The sequence below is a fragment of the Tursiops truncatus genome, chromosome 1, assembly GCF_011762595.2.
Source record: "Tursiops truncatus isolate mTurTru1 chromosome 1, mTurTru1.mat.Y, whole genome shotgun sequence".
Classification (NCBI taxonomy): domain Eukaryota; kingdom Metazoa; phylum Chordata; class Mammalia; order Artiodactyla; family Delphinidae; genus Tursiops; species Tursiops truncatus.
In genome coordinates, this window is record NC_047034.1 from 165,054,205 (window position 1) to 165,077,308 (window position 23,104).

Here is a 23,104-nt window from a genome sequence, read left to right on the forward strand (position 1 = left end):
ATGAGTCTAGCTTGGGGGTTGGGGGCAGAGTCTCAAGGCTGCTTCCTCCGGGCCCAGCCTCTGGCTTGGGGGACAGCAAAGGGAAGGGCAGGCTGGGAGCTTACGAGCAGTAAAGGGGGGACAGGCAGGGAGATGAGGCCCTTGGCTGCTTCTCTCCGTACCTGTTGGAGGTGCCGTGTCCTGCTGAGGGCACTGCCTGCAATGAAGAGAAAGACATTTTCCATCACATACAGGAAGATGAGAGTAGCCCTCAGCTGCGGAGGCTTTCTGGGATGAACAATCTTTGTGGGGAGATACGGGGGAATGCAGTTTCAATGGCTTTCTAGCTCATTCTGCTCAGATGTGTCCCCTCAAGTGAGCTGAGACCTTGAGTTGAAAGGAAGTACCAAGCCCCAGTTGGATGAGTCAGGACTCAGTGAACACATGAGGTGCTAAGGAAAGGGTGGCAGAATCAGTGAGTCCCATCTGAGCCCCAGCAGGCCCAGAAGGGCTGGAACTGCAGACTGTCCTGCAGCTCGTAACTAGGTAGTTGGAGCTGAGGCAAAAGAAGTGGAGGGGGAAGAGGCAGTCTTTCTGAACCCTCACGTGTGCCTGGCACTGTACTACCTGGTGCAGCCATCACCAGCCCCGTGAGGTAGGACACCCAGGCCCCGAGACGGCAGGGTCGCTGGGGGACCACCATGGGGGCAGAACTGTGGCTCAGAACCGGGCTCTCTGCCTTCCCGCACCCCTGGTGCCCTCTCTCAGGCTCACAGGCACAAGCACTGGCGCCCCACTTCTTCCTCCCACAGGGAGCTTTGAGCCCAAGTGGTCATCTCCCTACTTGAGGCCTCTGGCTGGGGAGAGAGAGTGGGTTAATGCAGCCTCCTGGGCTGTGGGGGCCACAGAACTACTTCAGGGCAGCGAAGGGGGTGCGGCAGACACAGAGGAGGCTTTGAATGTGAGCCAGGGCTGACCTCAGGACTGGCTGCTCTTTCAGCACCATAATCTATCTTATTGTTTGAAGTCACTGCACTGAACACATCCGTACACCGAGGGCCATTTCTGCAAACATTCCCACCTAAACGGTGGGAGCTCAGTGGAAGGCAACAGTCAGATTGTTTAATATGGAAGCAAACTCACAGACAGGCTCTGGGGTCTTGATTCTGCCACTGACTTGTTGAGTGACCTTGCCTGGAAAATGGGAATAACAGTCTCTACCTCAAAGGATGGCTGGGCTGGGCTGCCCAGGTGACGTGAGGGGGAAATGCAGCAAAAGGCTGGGCCCAGCACCGCGGGCCGGTCAAGGTGCTTGGTAAACGGCTCCCTGTGTTGAGAAGGGGTGTAACTCATGGTAACGGGCACTGTTTCTGAAGCCAGGTTGCCTGGGTCCCAATCCTGGCTCTGCCACGTCCTATGTAATTTTGGTCTCAAAGCCTCCATTTCCATGCCACGAATCCAGGGAGAATCGTATTAGCAACACAGGGAGGTAGTGAGGGCTAAAGGAGATAATGCGTGGAAAGCACTTAGAGCAGCGCCTGGAGTAAAGTGAGCGCTCACAGGTGTTGCTGTGACGATTATTATCCACCCAGCTTTGATGCGGCTACAGTCTAACTTGGGACCCTGATATTAGAAACCTGCCCTGTGTGTGCTCCAGGAGTGAACATTTCGATGGGTATGAGGTCCATTTCTTTATTAACATTCTTCTCTTCAGTAGAAAAGGTCACTTAAGTTATATGGCCATGTATACATTTTTTTAGTTCCCTGGGATTCAGTAAAGATAATTTGATGATATCAGGACCTATCAACGTCTAAACTGGCCTGTAATGGCTGAGTGAAAGGTTGCTCCCTGCTGGTCTGTGCTAAGACAGCCCCACCCAGGGGCCACCCTCTCTCAGCCCAAGACCCTCACCCCTCCAGGCCGCTGCAGGCCAGAGAAGTGCACGTTGGGGATGAACAGCACTGGCGGGGTCTCCAGGTCTGCCTCAGGCCGCAGGTAGGTGGTCTCATTGCCCCTGAAGCCGGATAGCAGGGAGCCCTTGATGCCTGATGGGAAAAGGAAGGCAGTGTGCCGTGAAGTCCCTCCATTTATGCCTCCGACCACTGCCCTCTAGTCTCCTATACCCTTAACCCCAACCCTGCCCCGTTGTGACCCATCCCCACTGACCACTGTTGCTGGAGTCGGGGCACTTGACCTTCCTCCGGAACTGCTTCCGCTCATCATCCCGCATCTTCCTTTCCGCTCCCTGTGGGGGATAAGGGAAAGGTGGTCACCAATGGTCTTGGGAGGGGCTGGCTGCTTTGCCTCTTAAATGTGGGCCAGCCCTCTGGTGTTGCTTTCTCCCCAGAGTGAGACCAGGAGATGGGAAGGTACCAGCACTCGGCCCAGCCCAGTGCAGCCCAGCCCTGAGGTCAGGTAGACCATGAGAGACAGAGAAATAGAAAGACGGAGAAAGAAGAAATTGAGAGAGACAGAGAGGTGTGGGGAGAGAGGAACAGAGAGAGAAACAGAAAAGAGAAAGGGACTCGGAGAGAGATAAGAAGAATGAGAAATGTGAAAAAGACAGACAGACACAGAGAAAAAGAAACCTGAAGAACTATTTACAGAGATCTAGAAAGAGGTCTTCAGAAAGAGGAAGGGATGAGAGACAGAAATGCAGAGAGCAGAGGAAAATATACATAGAGGAACCAAGACAGACGAATGACAAGCACACAGGAGAGACATTCAGAGAGCAAGAAACAGAGACAGACACGCCCAGAATGGCTGGGGAGGATGCACAGGAGGGGCTGGCCCTTCTCCCCCCCAGGGCCCGGCAGAGGGTCCACCGCAGCCACCTTGTCACAAAAGATCTTGATCTGGCAGACAGCTCGGTGTAGCAGGCGCTCAGTGCCCGAGCCACAGTCGTAGGTGTCGACCTGCAGGTTCAGGGGGACACCCTTCACCCCCTTCTGCGAGGAGAAGTCTGTGCTGAGACAGTTGATGCCGATAAACACCTGAGGACAGAAGAGGGAGCTAAACAGCTGACCCGGGTCACCAGGCCCCCCTGTATAATTATGGAGCCTACTGTGTGCCCGGCGGTCACCCTTAACTTCACAACGCCCCTGGAAGGCAAACATCACCACCTCTCTTTTACAGACGGGGAAACTGATGCTCAGAGAGGGGTGGCAGCTGTCCCAAGGCGACACAGGGAATGTATAAGGGAACCGGAGTTTGGGCTCAGGTCTTCATCAGTGGACAATGCAGCTTCCACTAGATTGCCAAGGGCAGCCCAAAGGATCAAGGCCCTGGGAGGGAGACTAAGGGTCCTTTAGGAGCTTAAAATCCAGAGCCCATTTTTTTGCAACTCAGAGCAAGGAGGTAGAGAACGGCCAAATCTCCCTCCCCGCCAGCTCCAGAAGACCGCTTTCCTGCTGGCCCTGGGCCACAGCGAGTGAGACACTGCCCCTGTGCACGGCAACCACCAGCTCTAGCCATAGCTGAACCAGGCACCCCCATTGTACAGCTGAGGAAATGGAGGCTCTGAGCATGGACGTGACTTGTTAACGTGTCCACAGGGAGTTGGGCAGGGCGGCATGGTGGAATGAGCCTGGACATCGGGCCACTTAGACCTCTGCCACTCAAGCCATGTGGCTTTGGATAAGTCCTTTAATCTCACGGGCCTCAGTTTCTTTATCTGCAAAATGGGGACAATTAAACCTACCTCTTGTGGCTGTGAGGCTGGCAGAACACCTAGGGGGCTTGGATATTTTGTAACTGTTGTTATAAGTGGGACAGTTGGAGTCTCAACCCGAAGCCTATGTGCAGCTGATGGCAGTCTGGGGTCAGTCTTAGTTGGGCATCACTTGGCAAGCTCACCTAGTGATTGCCTACTGCTGACTCCTCCGTGGGACCCTAGGCCAGACCCCACTCCAGGCTGGCCCCTGTTCCTTGGGGCATTTCCCTTGGAAATGACCCTGACTTGCACAAGTAGGGGTGGGGTGTGGTACCTGAGCAGACCCCCTTCCTTCCCTGGCTGGGGGGGCCAGGCCCACAGGTGCATGCCAGACATACCTCCCCCTCAGCCAGCTCAGCCCTAATGCAGCCCCCACCCAGCTCACGCCTGAGAAAGACCCAAGCCTGGGGGCTTAAGAGGCTGTGAGAAAATCCCAACCGAAACCCACCTCTCCCTTCCCACGAAACTCATTCCCCCCCTCCCTGAACTGGAGGCCCCAGCTCCTCCCCCAGTCCCTGGTGTCTGTTTGAATAATAATAATCCCTCGCCTTTGTGCCTCCCTTTGTTGTTTTCAGAGTCCCTTCACCTCCATTTTCTCCAGGCACCCTGGACCGCCCCATGAGGCAAGCCAGGGAGACAGGGATTAAGTCCCCCAGCTTTTCTAGGCCAGAAAGGCCCTTGCCAAGAGCCAGACCCAACCTTGGTCTGATGGGGTAAGTCTGGCCCAGGTAGGTGAAGGGACAGGCCCAGGGTTACCCAACTCGAGTCCCCAACACGCAGACTAGTGCCCTTTCCATGATGCCACTTGTCCAAACAGAAAACCAAGACACAGAGGGACACTGCAGCACAGGTGACTTCAAGTCTGGTCTCAAGCACTAAACGGCTTAATCACTGGTGTGAAAAAAAAACACCAGAGGCTCCATTTCTCAGGCCTCTCCGATGGGCCTGGCATCGTGCCTGTCTCTTTGACGTGTGTGATCTATAGGATCTCCACCACAGCTCTAGGAGGCAGATTATTCTTTCCTTCCTATGCGCTCAGGAAGTGAGGTCATGGGTTTAAGCCCTCATCTACCAGACTCCAAAGCACTTCTCCTGCAACACCCTGCACTAGCCCACAAGTCAGGAAACCCGGCGTCAGCGGCAGCTTGCCGTGTGGCCACGCACAAGGCTTAGTTTTCCTATCTGGTAAATAGGTGGATGGGAGTAATTAACAACAGCCACTGCTCATGTGCCAGGCTGTGCTCTACCTTTTCCTTATCTCACCCGATCCTCACGCCAACCTATCAGTTGGTGCTATGGTTACACCCCAATTTTCAGCTAAGGCATGTGTCCAAGGTCACAGAGCTGGGAAGTGGGCCTAGCGTTTCTGGCTTCTCCACCACTATGTATCCTGCCTCCTCCACTGGTGCCCTCATCGGAGCAGCTGCCACAATCCTAGGTACAGGTAAGGCCTTTTCCCAGGACGGGGACTTCCTGGCAGCCTAGCCCCATCCTGGCCACGGCCCCAGCACTGACCTTGGCCTCCTCGTTGACGTTCCACACGAAGGACAGTGCATTGTACGCCACCTCCTCGATGTGCTGCACAGTGTTGAAGTTTTCTTTGCAGTCAGCTGAAACCACAGGAGACCAGAAGGAGAGTCAGAAGGGAAGGGATTTGGAGGCCCCATGGGGAGGGGTCATTTAGGGGGTGGGCCTTGTTCTTGGCAGGGACTTGTATCCTCTCCCCCAAGGACCATGCTTCAATGCAGGGAGGAAATTAGTAATTGTGCCCTGGGCTACAGGTGGAAAAACTGAGGTCCAGCCTGAGAAGCAGATCTGTCCAAACTCCAGAGGGACTCCTTCACTTTGCCAACTAGGCCAGGGCCCTCATGGTTTTGTGGTGGAGCTTATACTTTTCATGGGATTGTGATTTAGGACATCCCCCAGACAAAGCAGTAGTAGTAGTAGTAGTAATCGCAGTAATAGTGGTAGTAATAGCCATAGTCACAGTCGTAGTACCAGTACTACTAGTATTGAACTAGTCATATTAAATAAATGATAGTACTATTGTCATTTATTGAACACTTACAATATGGCAAGCCTTCAGTTAATCCTCACAACAATGCTATGAATATTCAGCTTACACATGAGGAAAATAAAGCTCAGAGAAGTTTGGTCACTTGCCCAGGGTCACACAGCTAATAAAAGGTAGAGTAAGGACTGGAGTCCGGCTCTGTCTGTCTCCTGAGCCCAGGCTCCTAACCACTTTACTAACTGGCCTCTCAGATAAGTCACTGAATCATCCCTATTTGTATTATGTTCTCTAGTACACGTGGCTCCAAGGCAGAAACAGCACTGCAGGCAGGCAGGGCAGCTGCTGTTTTCCCAATTGACAGCTGAAGAAACCAAGGCCCAGGAAGGGGAGGTGACACAGGTCACACAGCCAGGAAGAGGGTGATAGAGCCAGAGCCTGGAGATCTGAGGATGGGCCGTGCCTCCCACTCATCTCGGGGCCCGGGACAAGGTGGCACACACAGAAGGCCTTTCCCCGTCCCCTTCCCTCTGACAAAGCCCAAGGGTTCCAGCTTCCAAGGCAGAACTGCCCTTGCACTGTGCTTCAAGCCTTCCAAATCACCCATTGCCTGCACTCTTATGCATTTGTGTCTCAATTGGCCAAGCCCCCTGATGGGGACAAGCAGGTCAGCATCCCAGGGGTGTATTTATCTGACACTACTAGGGTGCCCAGGGTCCTGTTTATCCCAAAGCAACACAGAAAAGAGGTCATTGCTTCCAGCCAACAGATGCAAATCCCTGCAAACCTCACAGCGTTCGACCTGGAGACAGGGGCCAGGCAGGCGGCTGGAGTCAGAAATAAGTCCTGCAGAGGTCAGAGGGGGCTGGGAAAAAGGGGCACAGCAAGCAAGGCCTAAGTGGGGTGTGTGTGTGTGTGTGTGTGTGTGTGTGTGTGTGTGTGTGTGTGTGTGTTGTGAGACAGAGGAAGGGAGACTGGGACGGAGGGCTCGGGCGGGCTCTCACCCACATCGATGACCCGCTGCTTGGCGGTGGGCTGCCGGGAATGCCAGTGCTTCCAGAAGCGCAGCTGCTCCACCGGGCCCTTCTCGTTGTCGAAGACCACCATGACGACACTCTGCAACACAGCAGTCACTGTGACCCCAGCCTCAGAAGAGGCCCAGGCAGCCTCATCCCTTGCCCCAGCCCGGGTCAAGTGGCCCAGCCCTTTGGCTCAGTCTCCCCCTCTCCGTGGCAATGGGCAGTCATACAACAGCACCCTCTCCCTGGGGTCCCTGGCAGGCAGGGCTGACCCGACCCCTGCACCTACTGCCCAAGTACCTTGACTTTGCTGGAGGACAAGGCAAGGTCTTTGCCGCCCGCTGGGGTCCGCAGGGTGACAGGGTAGAACTGGCCCTTGTTGAGGTAGGCCATGGGTGACTCACCCGATTTGATGTGGATGGCTTTAGGGGAGCCCAGGGTGTACTCAAAGTCACTGCAGGGAGGAGGGAGAGGAGAGTGAGGCTGGGCTTCCAGGCAGGAGTATCCCAAAGGGCAGTAGGGCAGGAAGCCCAAGGCTCTGCTAGGGCCTTATTATGTGACCTCAGTAAATCACTTTACTTCCTGGGGCCTCAGTTTCCTCTTTTTCAGAGTTTCTATTTAATGGCTTTGTTGAGCCATAATCCTCCTGAATAATGAATAATGGAAACCAGAGATCCCTGAGGGGTGACAAAGTTATAGGGACGACTAGGACAACAGAACCCTGGTTTTCTAACAGGGTGCTGAGCTCTGAGGTCCTTGTCACAGCCCAGGAAAGGGATGTAGAAATGACTCTCTTCTTTTATGTGCCTTCACTCCCCTCTTTTCATTCACTGGCAATGCCTGTTCTGGGGACAGTAGCGTCTTTCTGCAGCCCACTGCCCAGGTGGCCAAGGGTCCAGGGAGGCTGACTTACCTCTTGGGGCTGGGATAGTCCTCTGGACATGGGGGTTCCGGGGATGTTTTCAGGATATCTGGGAAGAGCAGCGACTGCAGAGAAACACAATCCAGAGAAAATAAATGACCACATTCAGTTCTGCTGGGACCTCAGCCCAGGGCCACTGCATACAACTGTGAATGTTGTATAGTGTACAACCTGGACAACAGTACATGGCAGCCCTGCCTCAGCTCAAGGACTCTTTCTCCCATGGATTCCAAAGCTCTGATCGCCTCACTGTCTTCTCTCCTTCTGTACACGTGTGACTAGACCCAGGGAGGCTGTGAGGGATGTGGGGGTGGGCCCTCACCTCCTGTGGGTCATCTTTGAAGGTGCTGTCAGGCTGCCAGCGCTGTGTGGGAGGCACCCCATGAATGCTCTCAAACAAGGAGCTGAGGGAGCCATTATCATACACATCACTGGTGGGCAGCAGGTAGCCGTCCACAGAGCCAGCTTCCAGCTTGCTGGGGCCTGGGGTGAGGAGAGTTGCCTTGCCCGGTGTGGGTGCAGCCCCCTCCAAGCTCATTAGGTTATTCTTCTTGAGCACATCTGGGTACTCTGGGGCTCCAGACACATTCTCTGTCAGGAATTTCATGAGGTGCGTGGGACTTTCAAGGGGGGTGAGGTCCATCTCATATTCCATGCCATGGTAGTACCTGAGGAGAGACAGGAGGGATAAGTGCGTGCACCTCTTCTCTCTGAGAGGCGGGGGTTCCTTGGCTAGATTGGAGGGTGACCATCACACTGACATACTGACCTCTTTTAATCCATTGTAATGTTAGGTCTTACCAACATGTGTGAAACACGATACTGCAGCAAGCCAGTGTGTCACAGGGATAAGCAGGGAGGAGGGTGTCAAGAATGGAACCAAGTACAGGCTCAGAGTTCAGGGGGCAAATGTCTGCTTTATCCGTTACAGTACTTGGTAATTAAAAAAACTGAAGGTTTAATTATTTATTTCTTATCCAGAGTCAAATGTCTCCACACTAAAAAAACCGTATTGAGTCATCCATGGTGTGGGCAAGAGTGGGTATTTGTGAGTACAGTTAATGTACGTTGAGAAAAAGGTCTGAAAGGATATACCCCAAACTATTAAGGGGGGCAGGGAAGTAGGATTACAAGAAACTTACTTTTTTACTTTATTTATTTTTTAGCAAAAATAACAGTGTCTTTAATGCATTTAATTTTACAGAATCCAAAGAATTTTTACATATGGTCCTCACTTGGTTGTCAAAAGAGCCAGATAGACTATTTTCACACATAAGGCCCAGAGATTCACATAATCAGAGACACTGAGTGAACACACAGACCTTATAATAAGATGATTCTATCATCAGTGGGTGCTCTTATTTAATTGTGCCAGTCTTCCATTCCCACCACCATACTTCTGTTTCTCAATGCCCAGCCCCAGCATGGATATTTATTTTTATTTATTTATTTTTTTTGCGGTACGCGGGCCTCTCACTGTTGTGGCCTCTCCCGTTGCGGAGCACAGGCTCCAGATGCGCAGGCTCAGCGGCCATGGCTCACGGGCCCAGCCGCTCTGCGGCATGTGGGATCTTCCCGGACCGGGGCACGAACCCGTGTCCCATGCGTCGGCAGGCGGACTCTCAACCACTGCGCCACCAGGGAAGCCCTGGATATTTATTTTGTTACTACACCAAATTTATTTTTAAAAAGTAAACTAAATTTAAAAATAGTTACAACAATAGGTAGTTTAATTATTATAATTATACAAATATTGTTTCCTGGCTGGTCAAATATTTTACTATAACTTTTCTTAGAACAACTTTTGTTGTTATTGGAATTATGATATTAACGAGTTTTTTCATTTTATAATTTTCTACTTGTCTATTCATAATTTCCCTAAAACTGTCATACACCTATAAACAATTTTCTTCAGATGAACAAGTATATTATGTAATCCACCGGTTCATTCCTCCCTCCTCCCCTTCCTTCCTTCCTTCCTTTTTCACTTTATACGTTTCTACAGAGTTTGAATATTTTATAACAAGTAGGTATTATTTTATAATCAGAAAAGCTAACAACATTTTAAAAAATTAGTTTTGAGAAAAGTCTCCTGAACCAAAGCCTACAGTTTCTAGCAGTGGAGGGGCCCTGAGGCAGCTGCCAGAGTCGCAATGCCTGCCTTAGCAGTTTGGATGTTCTCAAAGGCAGAGAGGAGACCAGAAGGTTTCCCATCAGAAGCCCTGCCCAATGGGGGGAAAGGAAAAGTGGAGAAAGGGGGCAGGGCCCTTCCAGTGCCCATCTGGCCATGAGCACGGCCTGGGCTGCTTTCTACAAGAAAAGGAACATCAGTGCCCCGAGGCACTAATGCCAGGCAGAGGCCCAAGAGAGCCAAGGGAAAGAAATACGGGAACATAGATGTCCCCTCCCTTTGAGGCTGCAGGGAGGGTTTTGGAGCTAGGACAGAAAAGCTTCCATCAGGGCTTTTCCACCACTATGGCTTTGAAGTTTGTTTTCAGTAAACTCCAGCTCACATGGCCTACAGGCACCTAGGATGTGTGTGTGTGTGTGTGTGTGTGTGTGTGTGTGTGTGTGTCTGTGTGTGTGTGTGTGTCTGTGTGTGTGTCTGTGTGTGTGTCTGTGTGTTCAAGCAAGGTCTCACTATGATTTTGTGGGCCCTACTCTCTTTTGCCTTCATAGATCCCTTCCTCCATAAAAATATTTTAAAAACCTTTTACAGTTGCATTGGTATAAATACAAATATAACCCAGGTTGGATCATATTCATTGTTTTCTTCTGACTTTAAAATAGATTACAATGCCTTCGTGGGCCCCTAAGAGTACGGTGGGCCCTAGGGACTGTACCTCCTGTGCCCAGGGGATAAGGGGCCTAGAGGTGGGGGTGGGGAAGGGCAAAGGGCCAGAGATGGTGGCGCCGGCGAGCCTCACCTCTTTCCTTGGTCGTTCCGGCCCCCGGTGCTGGAGGATAGTAGCCGCTTCTCCTTGGGGCCCTGAGAGGAGAGGAAGCAAGGATTTATGCATAGCTCTTGGGTAAGATCTGGCTGTTAGGAGCCTCAACCCCCTGCGGGGGACTTGGCCGGGCAGGGTAGCTACCTTGGTCACTGGGAGAAAACCCACCAGTCCTTCGAATTGTCAGGCCATCTTTTAGTCTGAGCCCCAAGTTACAGAGTGGGGAGAAGTACCCCAAGATTAGCAGTTAGGAATCATGGAATTTGGAGTCAAGCAGGCCTAGCTTAAGTTCTAGCTTTACCACTTAAAAGTGCTGTGTGACTCTGGATAAATGACTGTGCTTTTCTGAGATTCAGTTTCTTCATATGTCAAGTGGGGGATTATGAACTCTACTTCAAAGGGATTGCGAAGATTTATTAATAAAAATAATGTTCACTGTTTTTTAATGGAGTACTTCCTATGCACTGGACCCTGTGCTATGTGCCTTCTCTGTGTCCTCTAATCTAATCCCTATAACAACTCTATGATGTCTACTAATGTTATCCCCATTATATGGATGAGGAAACTGAAGGCAAGAGAGCTCCGTCATCTTAGTGATTAGGAGTGTGGACTTATTGGGTTTAGTTCCTAGATCTGCCACATATTGGCTGTGTGATCTTGCGCGTCCCTTAACCTTTCTGCACCTCATTGTTCTCATCTGTAAAACAGGAATAATAATAGTAATACCAACCCCTGGGACTGTTGTGAGTGTTTAGACCAGCACCTGACACGTGGAGAGGACTATGTAAATGTTACCTTTCATGATTATGATCATAATATTGTTGTATCTTAGAACATCCAGGTCATTTCTCCCTGAGGCTAATAAAGCCAGAACAAGGTCTCCGTCCCAGCCTAGTGACTCCAATGCCTGGGTTCTTAGTCTCACCCCGTGGAAGAGCATGAGGAAAAGTGCCCGGCACAGTAACCAGCATTCAGTAAGGAATGGTAAGTGGTCACCTTTAGGACTATATTGCCCAAAGCCACATTGCCAGCTTGTGGTAGGAACAGGTCTCGAACTCCCAACTTGGTGCTCTTTCCACACCATTAGATCATGTCTTTACTATACACAGTGCTGCTCTGAATCTAACATGCTCTGGGATGGGAAGAGGGGGCCAGGTGTATCTCACCGGAACACTATATTGCAATAAACCACTGCAAGCGTCACCTTCAGAGCCTGTCCCCACCACTCTGGCCCTGGGAACGGCCTCTTGCCCAGGGGAGATGCTGCTAGATTTTATTTTACGGCCCAACCTCAAGCTATATATCCCAGGCTGGAGTTTAAGCTCAGACCTAGAATTCTGGCTCCTACCATGTCCCCAGGCTGAGGCAGTCAGTTCCAATTTCTTTTCCATCAAATGCTATGAGGATGTTATCAGTCTGCTGGGGAGAAGGTAAGGTAGGGTAACCATACTACTCCAGGATGAGAACCAAAGCCAGAGAGATAATTTGGGGCTTTCTCATATCTGAGGCCACTTCCCCCCTTGGCCTCTGAATTTACAGAGAGTTTACCTTCCTTTGTGTAGCAGAATAGATAAACTACTTCTTGGGCCTGTGAATTTGATGGCTTGTTTACAAGGTGGCTTTAAATCTTCAAGTTCAGATTCAGTTATCACAACATTTAGCTATTCATGTCCCCCAGCCTGATATCTGGGAAAGTCTCTTGGAGCAATAACCCAGCCTAGGAAGAGTAAGAAAGTTTGCTGTATGACAATTCAGACAGATGGGTAGTGGCTGCCTGGAGTACTAGGTTGGAAAAGATTTTGTGTCCTCATATACCCTCAGTGAGAATACAGTTTGTAATCCATTAGCAATGTCTGGCACAGGCACTGGAAGAGGGGTGATGTCGTGTGTTATGTACTTGTGGTTATTGACAGGTTTAAGCACACTCATCATATATGAGAGGGCCTAATTCCTGTTCTCAGGAACTGAAAGTCTCCCAGAGTCAAGGCCAAGGCCCAGGAAACAATTAGAGAACAATAAAAGATGGTCTGTCAGGAGGTATTACAATGCATATAATGGCAGTGAGGGTATGAACAACAGTGAGACACTCAGGAGAGGGAGAGGTGATGTGGCAGCATGGCTTCCAAGAGAAGGTGGGCCTTGGGAAGGGCCCTGAAAGAAGGGAATGGATTCAAGAGCAAAAGGCATGTTCTAGGTGGTGAGGTTAGAATAGGCAGGTGGGGATGACAGGGCAACTGGGATGACCTAAGGTACAGGGGCAGAAAGAAGATGGTAGGTTGGGGGTATTGCTGTGGTGTGTAAGGCCAAGGCATTGATCCATTCAATCAATATGTATTGAGCAATGTGTGGCAGGAAGTATGGGGTGCTAGGGGCTCAGTAATGATCATGACATGACTCTTGCCCTACAGGAGCTCAGTGTCAGGGGGGAGATGGAGGAATAAATGCACAAACAGCAAGTTTCTAAGGATAGCTTCAAGGAAAAGGATGGTGGTTGCTAAGGGTGCCCAGAGGAGGCACAGAATGGGAGACCCCAGAAAGCCTTCCTCACCTCCGGTGGAATGAGCTGACATTGAAGCTGAGGCCCAAAGCTGAGAGTACGGTTTAGCTAGGGGGAAGGGGAGGGTACCAGGCAGAGGGAACAGCATGTGCAAAGGCCCAGAGGTGTGAAAGAACATGGTGAGGGGCTAGGGGTGGTCATGGTGGGCTAGTGAGCCATGAGGCCTGAAAGCGAAGACACACAGTCAGTTAGAGGGGGGCATGCCCAGAGGTGGCAAAGGTACCATGTAGTAATCGTAGAGGAAGCTCAGGGCTGCAACGCTCTCATCGTCTCCATTGACTCTCATCATGGCCTTTGTGGCCGCCGTCAAGGGATTTTCAAGGTAGGTCTTCCAGGCCTCATCCTCGTTAGTGTAGGGGAATTTCTGGAAGTTAACTGGGTCGTTCTTTAGCAGCCGTACAGATCTGAAACTGAAAGGCAAAAAAGGAAGGTCAAATTTAGGCTGTCCCAGCAGAAGTTCCATGAATGGTCAGCCTCAGAGCAACACCCAGGAATTCAGAGAGTTACCAGCCTTGAAAACTTGAAACTGCTTCTTCTGTCATCATTGGGCAGATGGAGCAGTAGAATGTATCCAAGCTCTGGAGCCAGATGCTTTGGGTCACCACCAAATGTTACCATGTAGAAGCTGTAGACCTGGGGCCTCAGTTCCCTCATCTACAACATGAAGACTGTAATCCCAACCTCGCAAGGCTTCAGAGAAGATTCAGTAAAATGCTCCCATGGTAGATACTTATTCAAGGGGAATTAGTGTAACAAGGATGGGAAATAACAATGACAAGCTGCAAAGAATAAAATTCCCAGGTAACTCAGCATGAGTTCTTCTGATGAAATTCTCCTCAAGACGGAAAAAGACACAGAAGACTGGAGATCATTTCAACTTAGAGAGTGTGGTGAGGGACAGAGAGAGCCAGAGCAAGGAAGCCCATAGGCAGAACCTGGTCTTGGGAAATGGCATTTCAGATCAACTTTTATTGTAGAGTGCCCAAGCAGCTGCTCAGATGCCAGGAATTGGAGTGGAACGCTGCAGGGCACCCCTAGGCAGGCAGAACCTGGGCGCTGCGCTGAGAACTTGGACAAATACAAGCCACATAGGCCCAAAGGCAAGAGATCAGGAAAGACTCTTTGGAGGAGGCAGACATTTTAGTTGGGAACCCTCAGCAAGGGGGATTATATCACTCAGATATGTAGGGTGAGTGTCCCAGGAATAGCAACATAATACAGATTAATGATGATGATGATGAAAATAATGTCTAATCTTTATTGAACACTGACCATGTTTTAGGCACTGAGCTAAGTACTTTTCACGGATTATCTCATTTAATTCTCACAACAACACTGTGAGGCATGTACTATTATTTTTCCTATTTTACACATGAGGAAACTGAAGCTCTGAGAAGTTAAGGGAGTTGCCCAAGGTCCCAGTTAGTGGGTTAGTGAGTGGCCCAGAGGGGATTCAAGCTTGAGCAGGATGATGCTGTAATATAGAACAGCGTTCTCAAACTTCCACTGCAACAGAATGACATGGAAGGCTTGTTAAAACACAGATTTCCAGGCCCCACCCCTAAGTTCCCTGGTAATGCTGATGCTGGTAGTCTGGGGACCACACTTTGTGAATCACTGGTGTAGAACATGCTCTTAATCATGAGCAAGGGCATAGAGGTGGGAAAGTTCTGGTTATGTTCACTTTAGAACAAAGAATGTATGAAGGATACTGGTAGGGGAGAAGCTGGGGACAGCCAGGCTGAGAAAAGAGAACTCCTGAGACTGGTGTCCTGGTGCCCTGGTGCCCCCCGTTCTAGGTGAGTCTCATAGATTCTCTAATGTTAGAGACATAGGAATAATGCCAGCTGCCATTTACTATACTATATATGAACCCTTTCCACTCATCAGCTCTGCTCCTTACAAGAACTTCAGAGGTAAGGATCATTTGCTGCAGTTCACAGATGGAGAAACCCGAGACTTGGAGGAGATAAGAAAATGCCCCCAAATCACCCAACTAGTCCATGACACAACCAGGATTTAAACCCAGTCTTGTCTAGTACCAAAGCCACACATTTTCCACGAAGCCACACAGCTTTACCATAGTGCAAGAGGGCAATCCCTACCACAACAGAAAAATGCTCTAGTTGTGGAATTGCAGGCACTGTGGCAGACTGGTGGGTGGGCAAGGACCTTCACAAATCACACCACAGGAAGTGCCCTCCTGCTGCCCGGCAGCTCAAGCCTACATTCTCAGACACAGAATGGGAACAGCAGCCAGGCCACACCCAGACAGGCCGAGGGTGGCACTCTCCCAGGGGCTTCTTCCAGGGCAGTGTCTCCCATCTCACTGAGCCCCAGGGTGTGGGGTATTGGGCTCTGAAAGGGAGGGAGAGGGAGCTATCACACAGGAAAGAGAGATGACAGAAACCTTCCTGCTCCAGGGGCATGTAGAGGGAGGCACACCTCAAGTTTCTGCTTCTATAAATCAAGGGCCTTAAGATGGAGAGGCAAGAGAAGGCCCCTCCCAGCTGCCTCCTGGGCCTGGGGTTAGAGGAACTTACAGAGCAAGCCCAGGTGGCTGCCCCAACCCCTCCCAGTATCAGCCTAAATGGAACTGCTAAACCAAGGGGGCACAGGAGAAACAGGGACCGGCCTGGCGGATCACTCTCTGGGTCAACAAGGAATCCCAGTGCTTAGCACTGTTCCTTGTTTATAAAATGTGTCTAATAAAAGCACCCACCATGTAGGATGATGAGGATTGAGTGCAACATCACCGGAAAAATGCTTAAAACTGTCTCTGGCACATAACAAGTGCTTAATACAAAAAGAATGATGTTGCCATGCCATGGAAAGGATATACTTTACAGAACACTCTTTCCAGAATGTCAAAAATCTTGAGCCTATGGAATCTTATGCTGTAGTTTGGTCTTCAGGTGTTGAAATAATTCCTCATTTATAATTTCTAATAAAGGAGTAATATGCCAAAAAAAGAAATAATTGTGCTCTTGGCCCAGCCTGGAGCTAGACATCAAAGGGTTGCAACGTGGTACAAGACATGGTCACCCTGAAAGTCACTGGCAGATCTGGGCCTGGAGCCCCAATTTGCTGACTCTGGTGGAATGACCATCATCGGCTTTGATGAGCTATCAGTTATCTTACCCTATTCAAAAGTTAATTTTTAGAAGACAATGATAAAGTCACATCAGAAACGAAAGGACAGGCAATGTTTGCTGTTCATTTGGAGGGTTTTTCTGGTCTACAGTGGTCTCCAATCCATCCTGTTGGGATTCCAAAGTCTGATTCCTTGATACACAGCAGCTACCATACCTCAAGAATTTACCATAGGTAGACACTGTTCCACCTATTATTCTGCATCATCTTATCTACTCTGCACAATAGGTTTAGGGGAAGTTGAGACTCAGGTGATATTACCTGCTCAAGGTCACTCAGCTAGTAAGTGGCAGAGGCTTACCTTGAACCTGGACTTGTTGGACTCCAAGACGCAGCTCTTAACCCCATGCTAGTCTCCTTTCAAATGCCTCTTTTATTCCGGCAATTCCCCTCCTCTGGAATAAACTGAACCAATCCTCCACTGCAAGACAGAAAGGGACTTCCCACCCACACAAGACAAGAGGGACTGAGTGAGGAAGTGTGATGAGTGGAAGAGTTTCTGGCCGGGCGCTGGGAGCTCTAGAGTCCTGGTTCCCAAGTTTGCTACCAATCAGCGTCACGTTCCAAGACTACGCATCTGGCTTCTAGAAAGTCTTGGCTACGGATAAGGTTAGTTAGCCTTGACTCAGTGCCAAACACGGATCCAAAAACTCTTGGCTCCCTGTTCTCTTAAAGGTTAGAATTGAGAGTTGAGGGTCCAGTGGGTAAGGATGTGAAAAGGGCTCCAGGAAGGAGGGAGCCCTACTAGTGGGAGACAGAGCCGGAACAAAGAGGGGAAACCAGCTGACTGGAACCTACGTGGTCACCTTCCCCGAGGGCCTCCACAAACTCTCTGTTGGTGTCCCTGTCCAAGGCCAAACTCCTCAGCCGTCAGAAGGTGAAAGGGGAACGGGGGAGGAGGGTATAGGGAGAGGAAGTGGCTCTGGGCAGCCTTCTAGCCATCAGGTCTCCACCAGGCCGCAGCACAGAAGAATCTGTAGCACCATGGGAGGAAGGAGCAACAGGGTCATAGCCTGACAGACCCGAGTAACCATGTGTCCTTGGGTCAGGTACTGAGCCCCTCCAAGCCTATTTCCTCATCTCTTAAATGGGGTCTATTGAGAGTCTTCTGTGTGCCAGTCAGGGACTCTTCTAGGCACTGGGGAATCCGCCAAGAACAAGACAGATAAGGCTCTTCTCCCTTCGGAATTTGCAATCTAATTGGGGAAGACAGATGGTAAACAAGTAGATAAATGAGTTAATTTTAGTTAGTGATAAGTGCTGTGAAGAAAATTAGAGCACAGTCATGTGATGGAGTTACCAGGGCTGGCTACTTTAGAGTGGGGATAATCTCATGGGCTGTTGGGAGAATTAAGTACATTAACATAAGAAATGTGTTTGGCCCAGAGCCTGCCAGAGAACCATCGCTTAGTAGATAACTGGCATCATCACCGTCATCATCATCGTGATCACCATCTTCTTAGAACCCCCAAATGAAAGTAAAGCGGAGACGCTGCCCGAGGCTCTTAAACCAACATCCTCTCCAAGCCTCCTGTTTATGAACCAGGTTCCACATCAAAAACAAAAGAGACAGTGTAATAACCCCTTGCCTCGATTTTCACATTCATTATCTCGTGGAGCCTCCCGACATACATGACATGTTATTATCTCTACTTTACGACCAGGAAATAGACAAAGGAAAGAGACGTTAGGTGACCTGTTCCAGGGGACTTGGCTGAGTGAGTTACAAAGCGAGACTCCTGGAATCTAATTCCATGACTAGTCACTTTTCCACCAACCACTAGTTTCCAAGAAGGGATGTAGAAGAGAGGGGAAAACCCAATAAATCTGGGTGGCATCCATCCACCTAACCATCTATGCTTCACTTTAATAAAATGTATCAGTATTTATTATACTATGTGCCAGGCTTTGTCCTAGGCGGGCAAGACAACAAGATCCCTACTGTCACAGAGGTTGCATTTTAGTGGCAGCCGAGGCAGACGTGACCACAAAAACAAATGGACAGCTACTATCAGGTGAAGAAAGCTATGAAGGAAAGAAGCAGGAGGACTTCTGACCTGCCTAAACTTTGGGGAATGACTAGATGTTGGCTGAGGAGAGGGGTGGAGGGGGAGAGGGGCGTGAAGATGGGTGGGGAGGATTTTGGACTTTCCGGGTGAAAGGCAAGACAAAGGCAGAAGCCTGGGACAGCTCCCAGAGCTTGTCTGCCTACTGTGTGACAGGTGTGAGCCAGGTTTTTTTGCATATGTTGCCTTGTTTCAAGGAAGGCCAGCCCATTAAGAAGGAAACTCAAGTCTGAGATTTGATAATCCCTCACATTTGCATAGCGTGTTATAGTTTTCAACATGCTTCTCATACATTTGTCATCACCTCTGATCCTGCAACGCCCCTGTAACGTAGGGAGAGAAGGTATGACTATCCCCATTTGATAGCAGGATAAAATGAACCACAGAGAAGGCCACTGGTTTGCCTAAGGCCACCCAGCTGGTATCTCATGGTGCCAGGCCTAGAATAGAGGTCTCTGTCTTCCATCATCAAGAACCTTCACAAGGCTGCCTCCTCAGAAGCTGGAGTGGTGAAATGCCTACGGTGGTGAAGTAGGGTTTCATCCCAAGTCCTTTCAGACTCCAATGCTCCCTGCATTCTGGCTGAGCCACTTAAAACTCCCAGTGAGAGTACGTCAATGTGTCTCAGCCATTAGTTGAGACTTTTGGGGTTCCAGTTAGGGTGCAGAGACTTTAGAAATCAAGTCTCTCTCTCTTTTTTTTTTTTTTTTTAGTTTTGTTTGTTTTGGCTGTGTCACGCAGCTTGTGGGATCTTAGTTCCCCGACCAGGGATCGAGCGCAGGCCCTCAGCAGTGAAAGAGCTGCGTTCTAACCACTGGACCGCCAGAGAATTCCCTAGAAATCTAGTCTCTGGGAGCAGGTGTGACTTGCCTAAGGACACACAGCACAGAACTGGATTGGGACTCAAGTCTCCTAGCTTCCTGTCCAGTACTCAGCTCAATCACTACCTTATCTCAAAGGCATTTCAATAATTCAGAGATGGAAAAGTAAGGCCTCTGACTCAATCTTACAGATGGGGGAAGAAAACTCACCACCAAGGGGGCAGCCTCAAACCCCACCAAAGGAGGTGCCTGACACAGGACAGATCCAGTGACCTGGGCCGCACTTCCCTCCAGCCTGAGGAGGAAGAGTTCCAGGGGCTGCCTGAGCTGGGTGTTGACACCCAGATACACCCAATGACTTGTCAAACCCTGTTGTGAGCCACCCAGCCTCATCAGCAGTGATCAATCACATTCACTAATTACCCACAGGGAGGCCCTGCCGCCGCTGCTCACGGAGGAATCATTTTTCAGTCATCCGCATGGAAGGTGTTCCCTGGGCATGACAGGAGCACTCCGGGGCTGTTGTGCTTGACAGTGGTCCATCTGGTTTCTGGATGCACAGGTTGTGAAGTGTGCCTTATCACATGCTGGGGCTCACTTGGGGGCCTCAATTGGGAAATGGCAGCGCCTAGGGCATGGCTCTACAATGACTCCAGTTTGAATGAGGCAGCGTGAACTAATAGTTACAGGGTGGGCCCCAGAGCTATGCTGATCTGGGTTCCAGTTTCATCTCTGCTATTACTAGCTGTGTGACTTTATGCAACTTGACCTCTCTGTGCCTCAATTTTCTTACCTGTAAAAAAATGGGGGACGATGAGAGCACTAACCTCACAGAGTTATTATGATAGCTATTGTTCACTGAGGGCCTACTAAGTGCCAGGTGCTGGCCCAACAATTTCTAGTCATCGTTTTGTTTAATCTTTAGAACTTTGTGAAGTATTACTGTTGGAAAATGCAATGGGATAATGGAGGCATGGGATAATGGAGGCAAAGTGATCAGCACAATGCCAGCACATAGTAACATGAACTATTACTACTAACACTCACTTTGTGGGGTAGCCCCCAGAAAACTGCATGACAACTCACAACCTCACTCTCTCCTTCTACTAGCGGCAGAAGGAGACCTGATGCTTGGAGAGTCCCAGATAAAGAGGGGCACGCACTGCCAGCTTCATCCTCTGGATCCAGGTGGGCAAGCTGACTGAGAGCCATCAGGCTCCAGCCAACACCTCTAGTTGCACGGAAATTAATTATATGCCATTTTCTAATTATACCACAAACTCACTTTCTCCCCTTTGAAAATCCCTTCCTCGATGGGAATTTTTCTTTCATGCTATATTCTCCTCTTGGTTTCCTGTCCAATTTTCCTATTTTTTTCCTCTATTGTTCAATTGAGATGTGAAAGAAGTTGCAATCTACCTCTAGACCCAGGGCACCACATCCTTTCATTCATTCATTCACTCTGCTGAATAGGCCCTGTGCTGGGTACTGGGACATAAAGGTAAATATCATGCTGTCCCCACCCTCAAAAGTTCTCAATTCTTGCTGACCTCCTAGGAAGGCCCAGTGAAATAACATCAAATATTTGTGAGAGAATTTCCCTTCAAGACTTTCACTAGATCAGTTGCTCTGACCTTTTTAAGGAGGCAAAAGCAATAGAAGAAGGGGGCAGCCAGCCAGGATTATTTGCTCCATTTTACAAATGGAAAAGCTGAGTTCCACAAAGGGGAGGGAAGACAAGGGAAGGAAAGGAGCTAAGTTATTTTATGCGTCAGGCCTTGTGCCTTTTCGTTCTCAAACATGCCGTGAGGTGGGCGTTATCACCATTTTACATATGCAGAAACTGACACTTACGGACTCACCCAGTCCGTACACGGCAGAGCTGGGCTCAAACACAGGTGTGACCCCACAGCAAAGCTCTCAGCCTGCCTACTCAGCTACTATACTGTAGGTCAGCGGTAGATCTGGGAATCTCCTGCCTTCCAATCCTCTGCCAGGTCTTCTAGGCCAATGGTTCTTTTTTTTATTTTTATTTTTTTGTTGCGGTACGCGGGCCTCTCACTGTTGTGGCCTCTCCCATTGCGGAGCACAGGCTCCGGACGCGCAGGCTCAGCGGCCATGGCTCACGGGCCCAGCTGCTCCGCAGCACGTGGGATCTTCCCGGACCGGGGCACGAACCCGTGTCCCCTGCATCTGCATCGGCAGGCGGACTCTCAACCACTGTGCCACCAGGGAAGCCCCCAATGGTTCTTAAATTTGAACATGCATTAGAATCACCTGGAGGGCCTGTTAAAACACATATTGCTGAACCCCACCCCCAGAGTTTCTAATTCAGTAGGTCTAGGGTGGGCCTGAGAATTTGCATTTCTAAGGAGTTCCCGGGTGACGATGCTAGTCCAAGGACCACACTTTGAGAACACCGTTTTTTCTTTAATTAGGTGAACCAATAATTCTCTCTTTTAAAAATAATGACTCTCTTTCCTTCCTTTCCTCATTTCAAAAGTAACACAGATTTGTAAAACACAGTATATAAAATATGGAACATATAGAAAAATTAGAAGCAGAGGCTAGCATTCACCTGCATTCCTCTGCTCAGAAATAAGCACTGGTAAGCAGTCTGTTATAACTCTTAGTCTTTTTTCAACATCTGTGCTGGTAGGAAGCAGGGTAGCACATTGGTGTGGGCATCCTTGTGGCCCCTGGTAAGATCTCAGCTCTTCAGTGAGATGTTGGGAAGATATTGCCTGGGGCAAGCTGAAATCCCCTCATCCTTAAATTTATACTCCCATCCTTCAGTGGATTGCTGGGAGGGTTACAGGAGTTGATGTATTTATCAAGTACCGGACACTGTGTCCGCTGTGGAGTCAGCGCTCAAGAAAAGGCTTGGCTGTTATTTTTGTTCTAACCGAAGGGCGCTTAGGGTGTGCTATTTGTGTTTTCAGCCCTGCGGCCCTTCCTCCCCCTCCTCCTCCTCTATGTGGACCCCTGACGACCCTCTTGGCTCCAGGCACCGACCGGGCCTCCTGGGCGAGGGCAGCGGGCCGAGTGGCAGGGACCGCCGCCGTTTGGGTCGTCGAGGGATCTCTCGGACCGGGGCCCAGTCCGCCTGTTTTACAGCCCAGCCTTAACGAGGATTTTTAACTTTTCATTCACCAGCAGCGTAGCTCCGACTTTTAATAACACACCTCGTGCACGACAAAAATTTGCTCCTGGCAATCATGGTTTCGACCACAAAACCACAGCGGGAGGCGTTCCTAGTTAACTCTTTCAGCGCTGCAGGCAGTCTGGAGCTCAGCGCTCCCGGAGCTTGGGTGGAGCGGTGGATGGGTCGGGTCCCCCTCCCACCCTCCGCTTCTGCTCTCCAAGATTTCGGGGACGAAGATGATTCCAGACGGCGGCTGGGGGCCCAGACTGCGGCCCGAGCGGGGCTACAGAGGGGAATCCTGGCGCGCCTCGCTCACTTCCCTCTCTCTCGTCCATTCGATAGATCTACTACGTGCTGATCACTTAATCTTAATCCCCTCATATCCTCGACGGGCTGGACGGGACAGTGCAGGCCGGCCAGGCACCCAGTAGGCCCTCGCGCACTCTAAAGATGGGACTCTAAACATGGCGGCCAGGCTGGGGCCCGTCGCCCATCTGGGAGCTCTTTTCCCGCGAGAAGTGGGCGTCCGGCAGCGACTTCCTGCGCCCTCGCCGCCCCAGGATCCCTTGCGACCGGCTTTAGCCCCCCGAGGCGCCCAGGAAAGCGGGATGGAGGTACACGAGGTTTGCGGAGTCCTGGAGGCTGGCAGATGCTCCCGGCCCGTCCACATAAAGGTCCCGTGCGCTCCCCCCACCAGCTGCCTCGAGCTGGCTTTTAACTCCACCACCTTGGCCTCCATGCTCCTCAAGCGCCGGCCTTCGAAGTGGCCT

The 23,104-nt window shown here is 50.3% G+C and overlaps 1 protein-coding gene across 3 annotated transcripts in view; it reads right to left on the reverse strand.

Moving 5' to 3' along the window:
• The window catches only part of GRHL3 (grainyhead like transcription factor 3), a 35,503-nt gene that overhangs the window by 10,004 nt on the left and 2,395 nt on the right, over positions 1–23,104 (reverse strand). The window contains exons 1-12 of one of the 3 annotated variants that reach the window (XM_033841028.2): positions 16,604–21,265; positions 13,373–13,559; positions 10,572–10,633; positions 7,967–8,312; positions 7,636–7,709; positions 7,023–7,176; positions 6,708–6,819; positions 5,208–5,302; positions 2,815–2,973; positions 2,147–2,225; positions 1,892–2,025; positions 162–196 (exon numbers count right to left, since the gene is read on the reverse strand). In XM_033841028.2, the coding sequence (XP_033696919.1) occupies positions 162–196; positions 1,892–2,025; positions 2,147–2,225; positions 2,815–2,973; positions 5,208–5,302; positions 6,708–6,819; positions 7,023–7,176; positions 7,636–7,709; positions 7,967–8,312; positions 10,572–10,633; positions 13,373–13,559; positions 16,604–16,650 (1,484 nt within the window). In that variant the 5' untranslated portion in view covers positions 16,651–21,265. Of the gene's footprint in view, positions 1–161; positions 197–1,891; positions 2,026–2,146; positions 2,226–2,814; positions 2,974–5,207; positions 5,303–6,707; positions 6,820–7,022; positions 7,177–7,635; positions 7,710–7,966; positions 8,313–10,571; positions 10,634–13,372; positions 13,560–16,603; positions 21,266–23,104 lie in introns of those variants that run through there. The other 2 variants (XM_033841014.2, XM_033841021.2) reach the window with 2 other exon arrangements.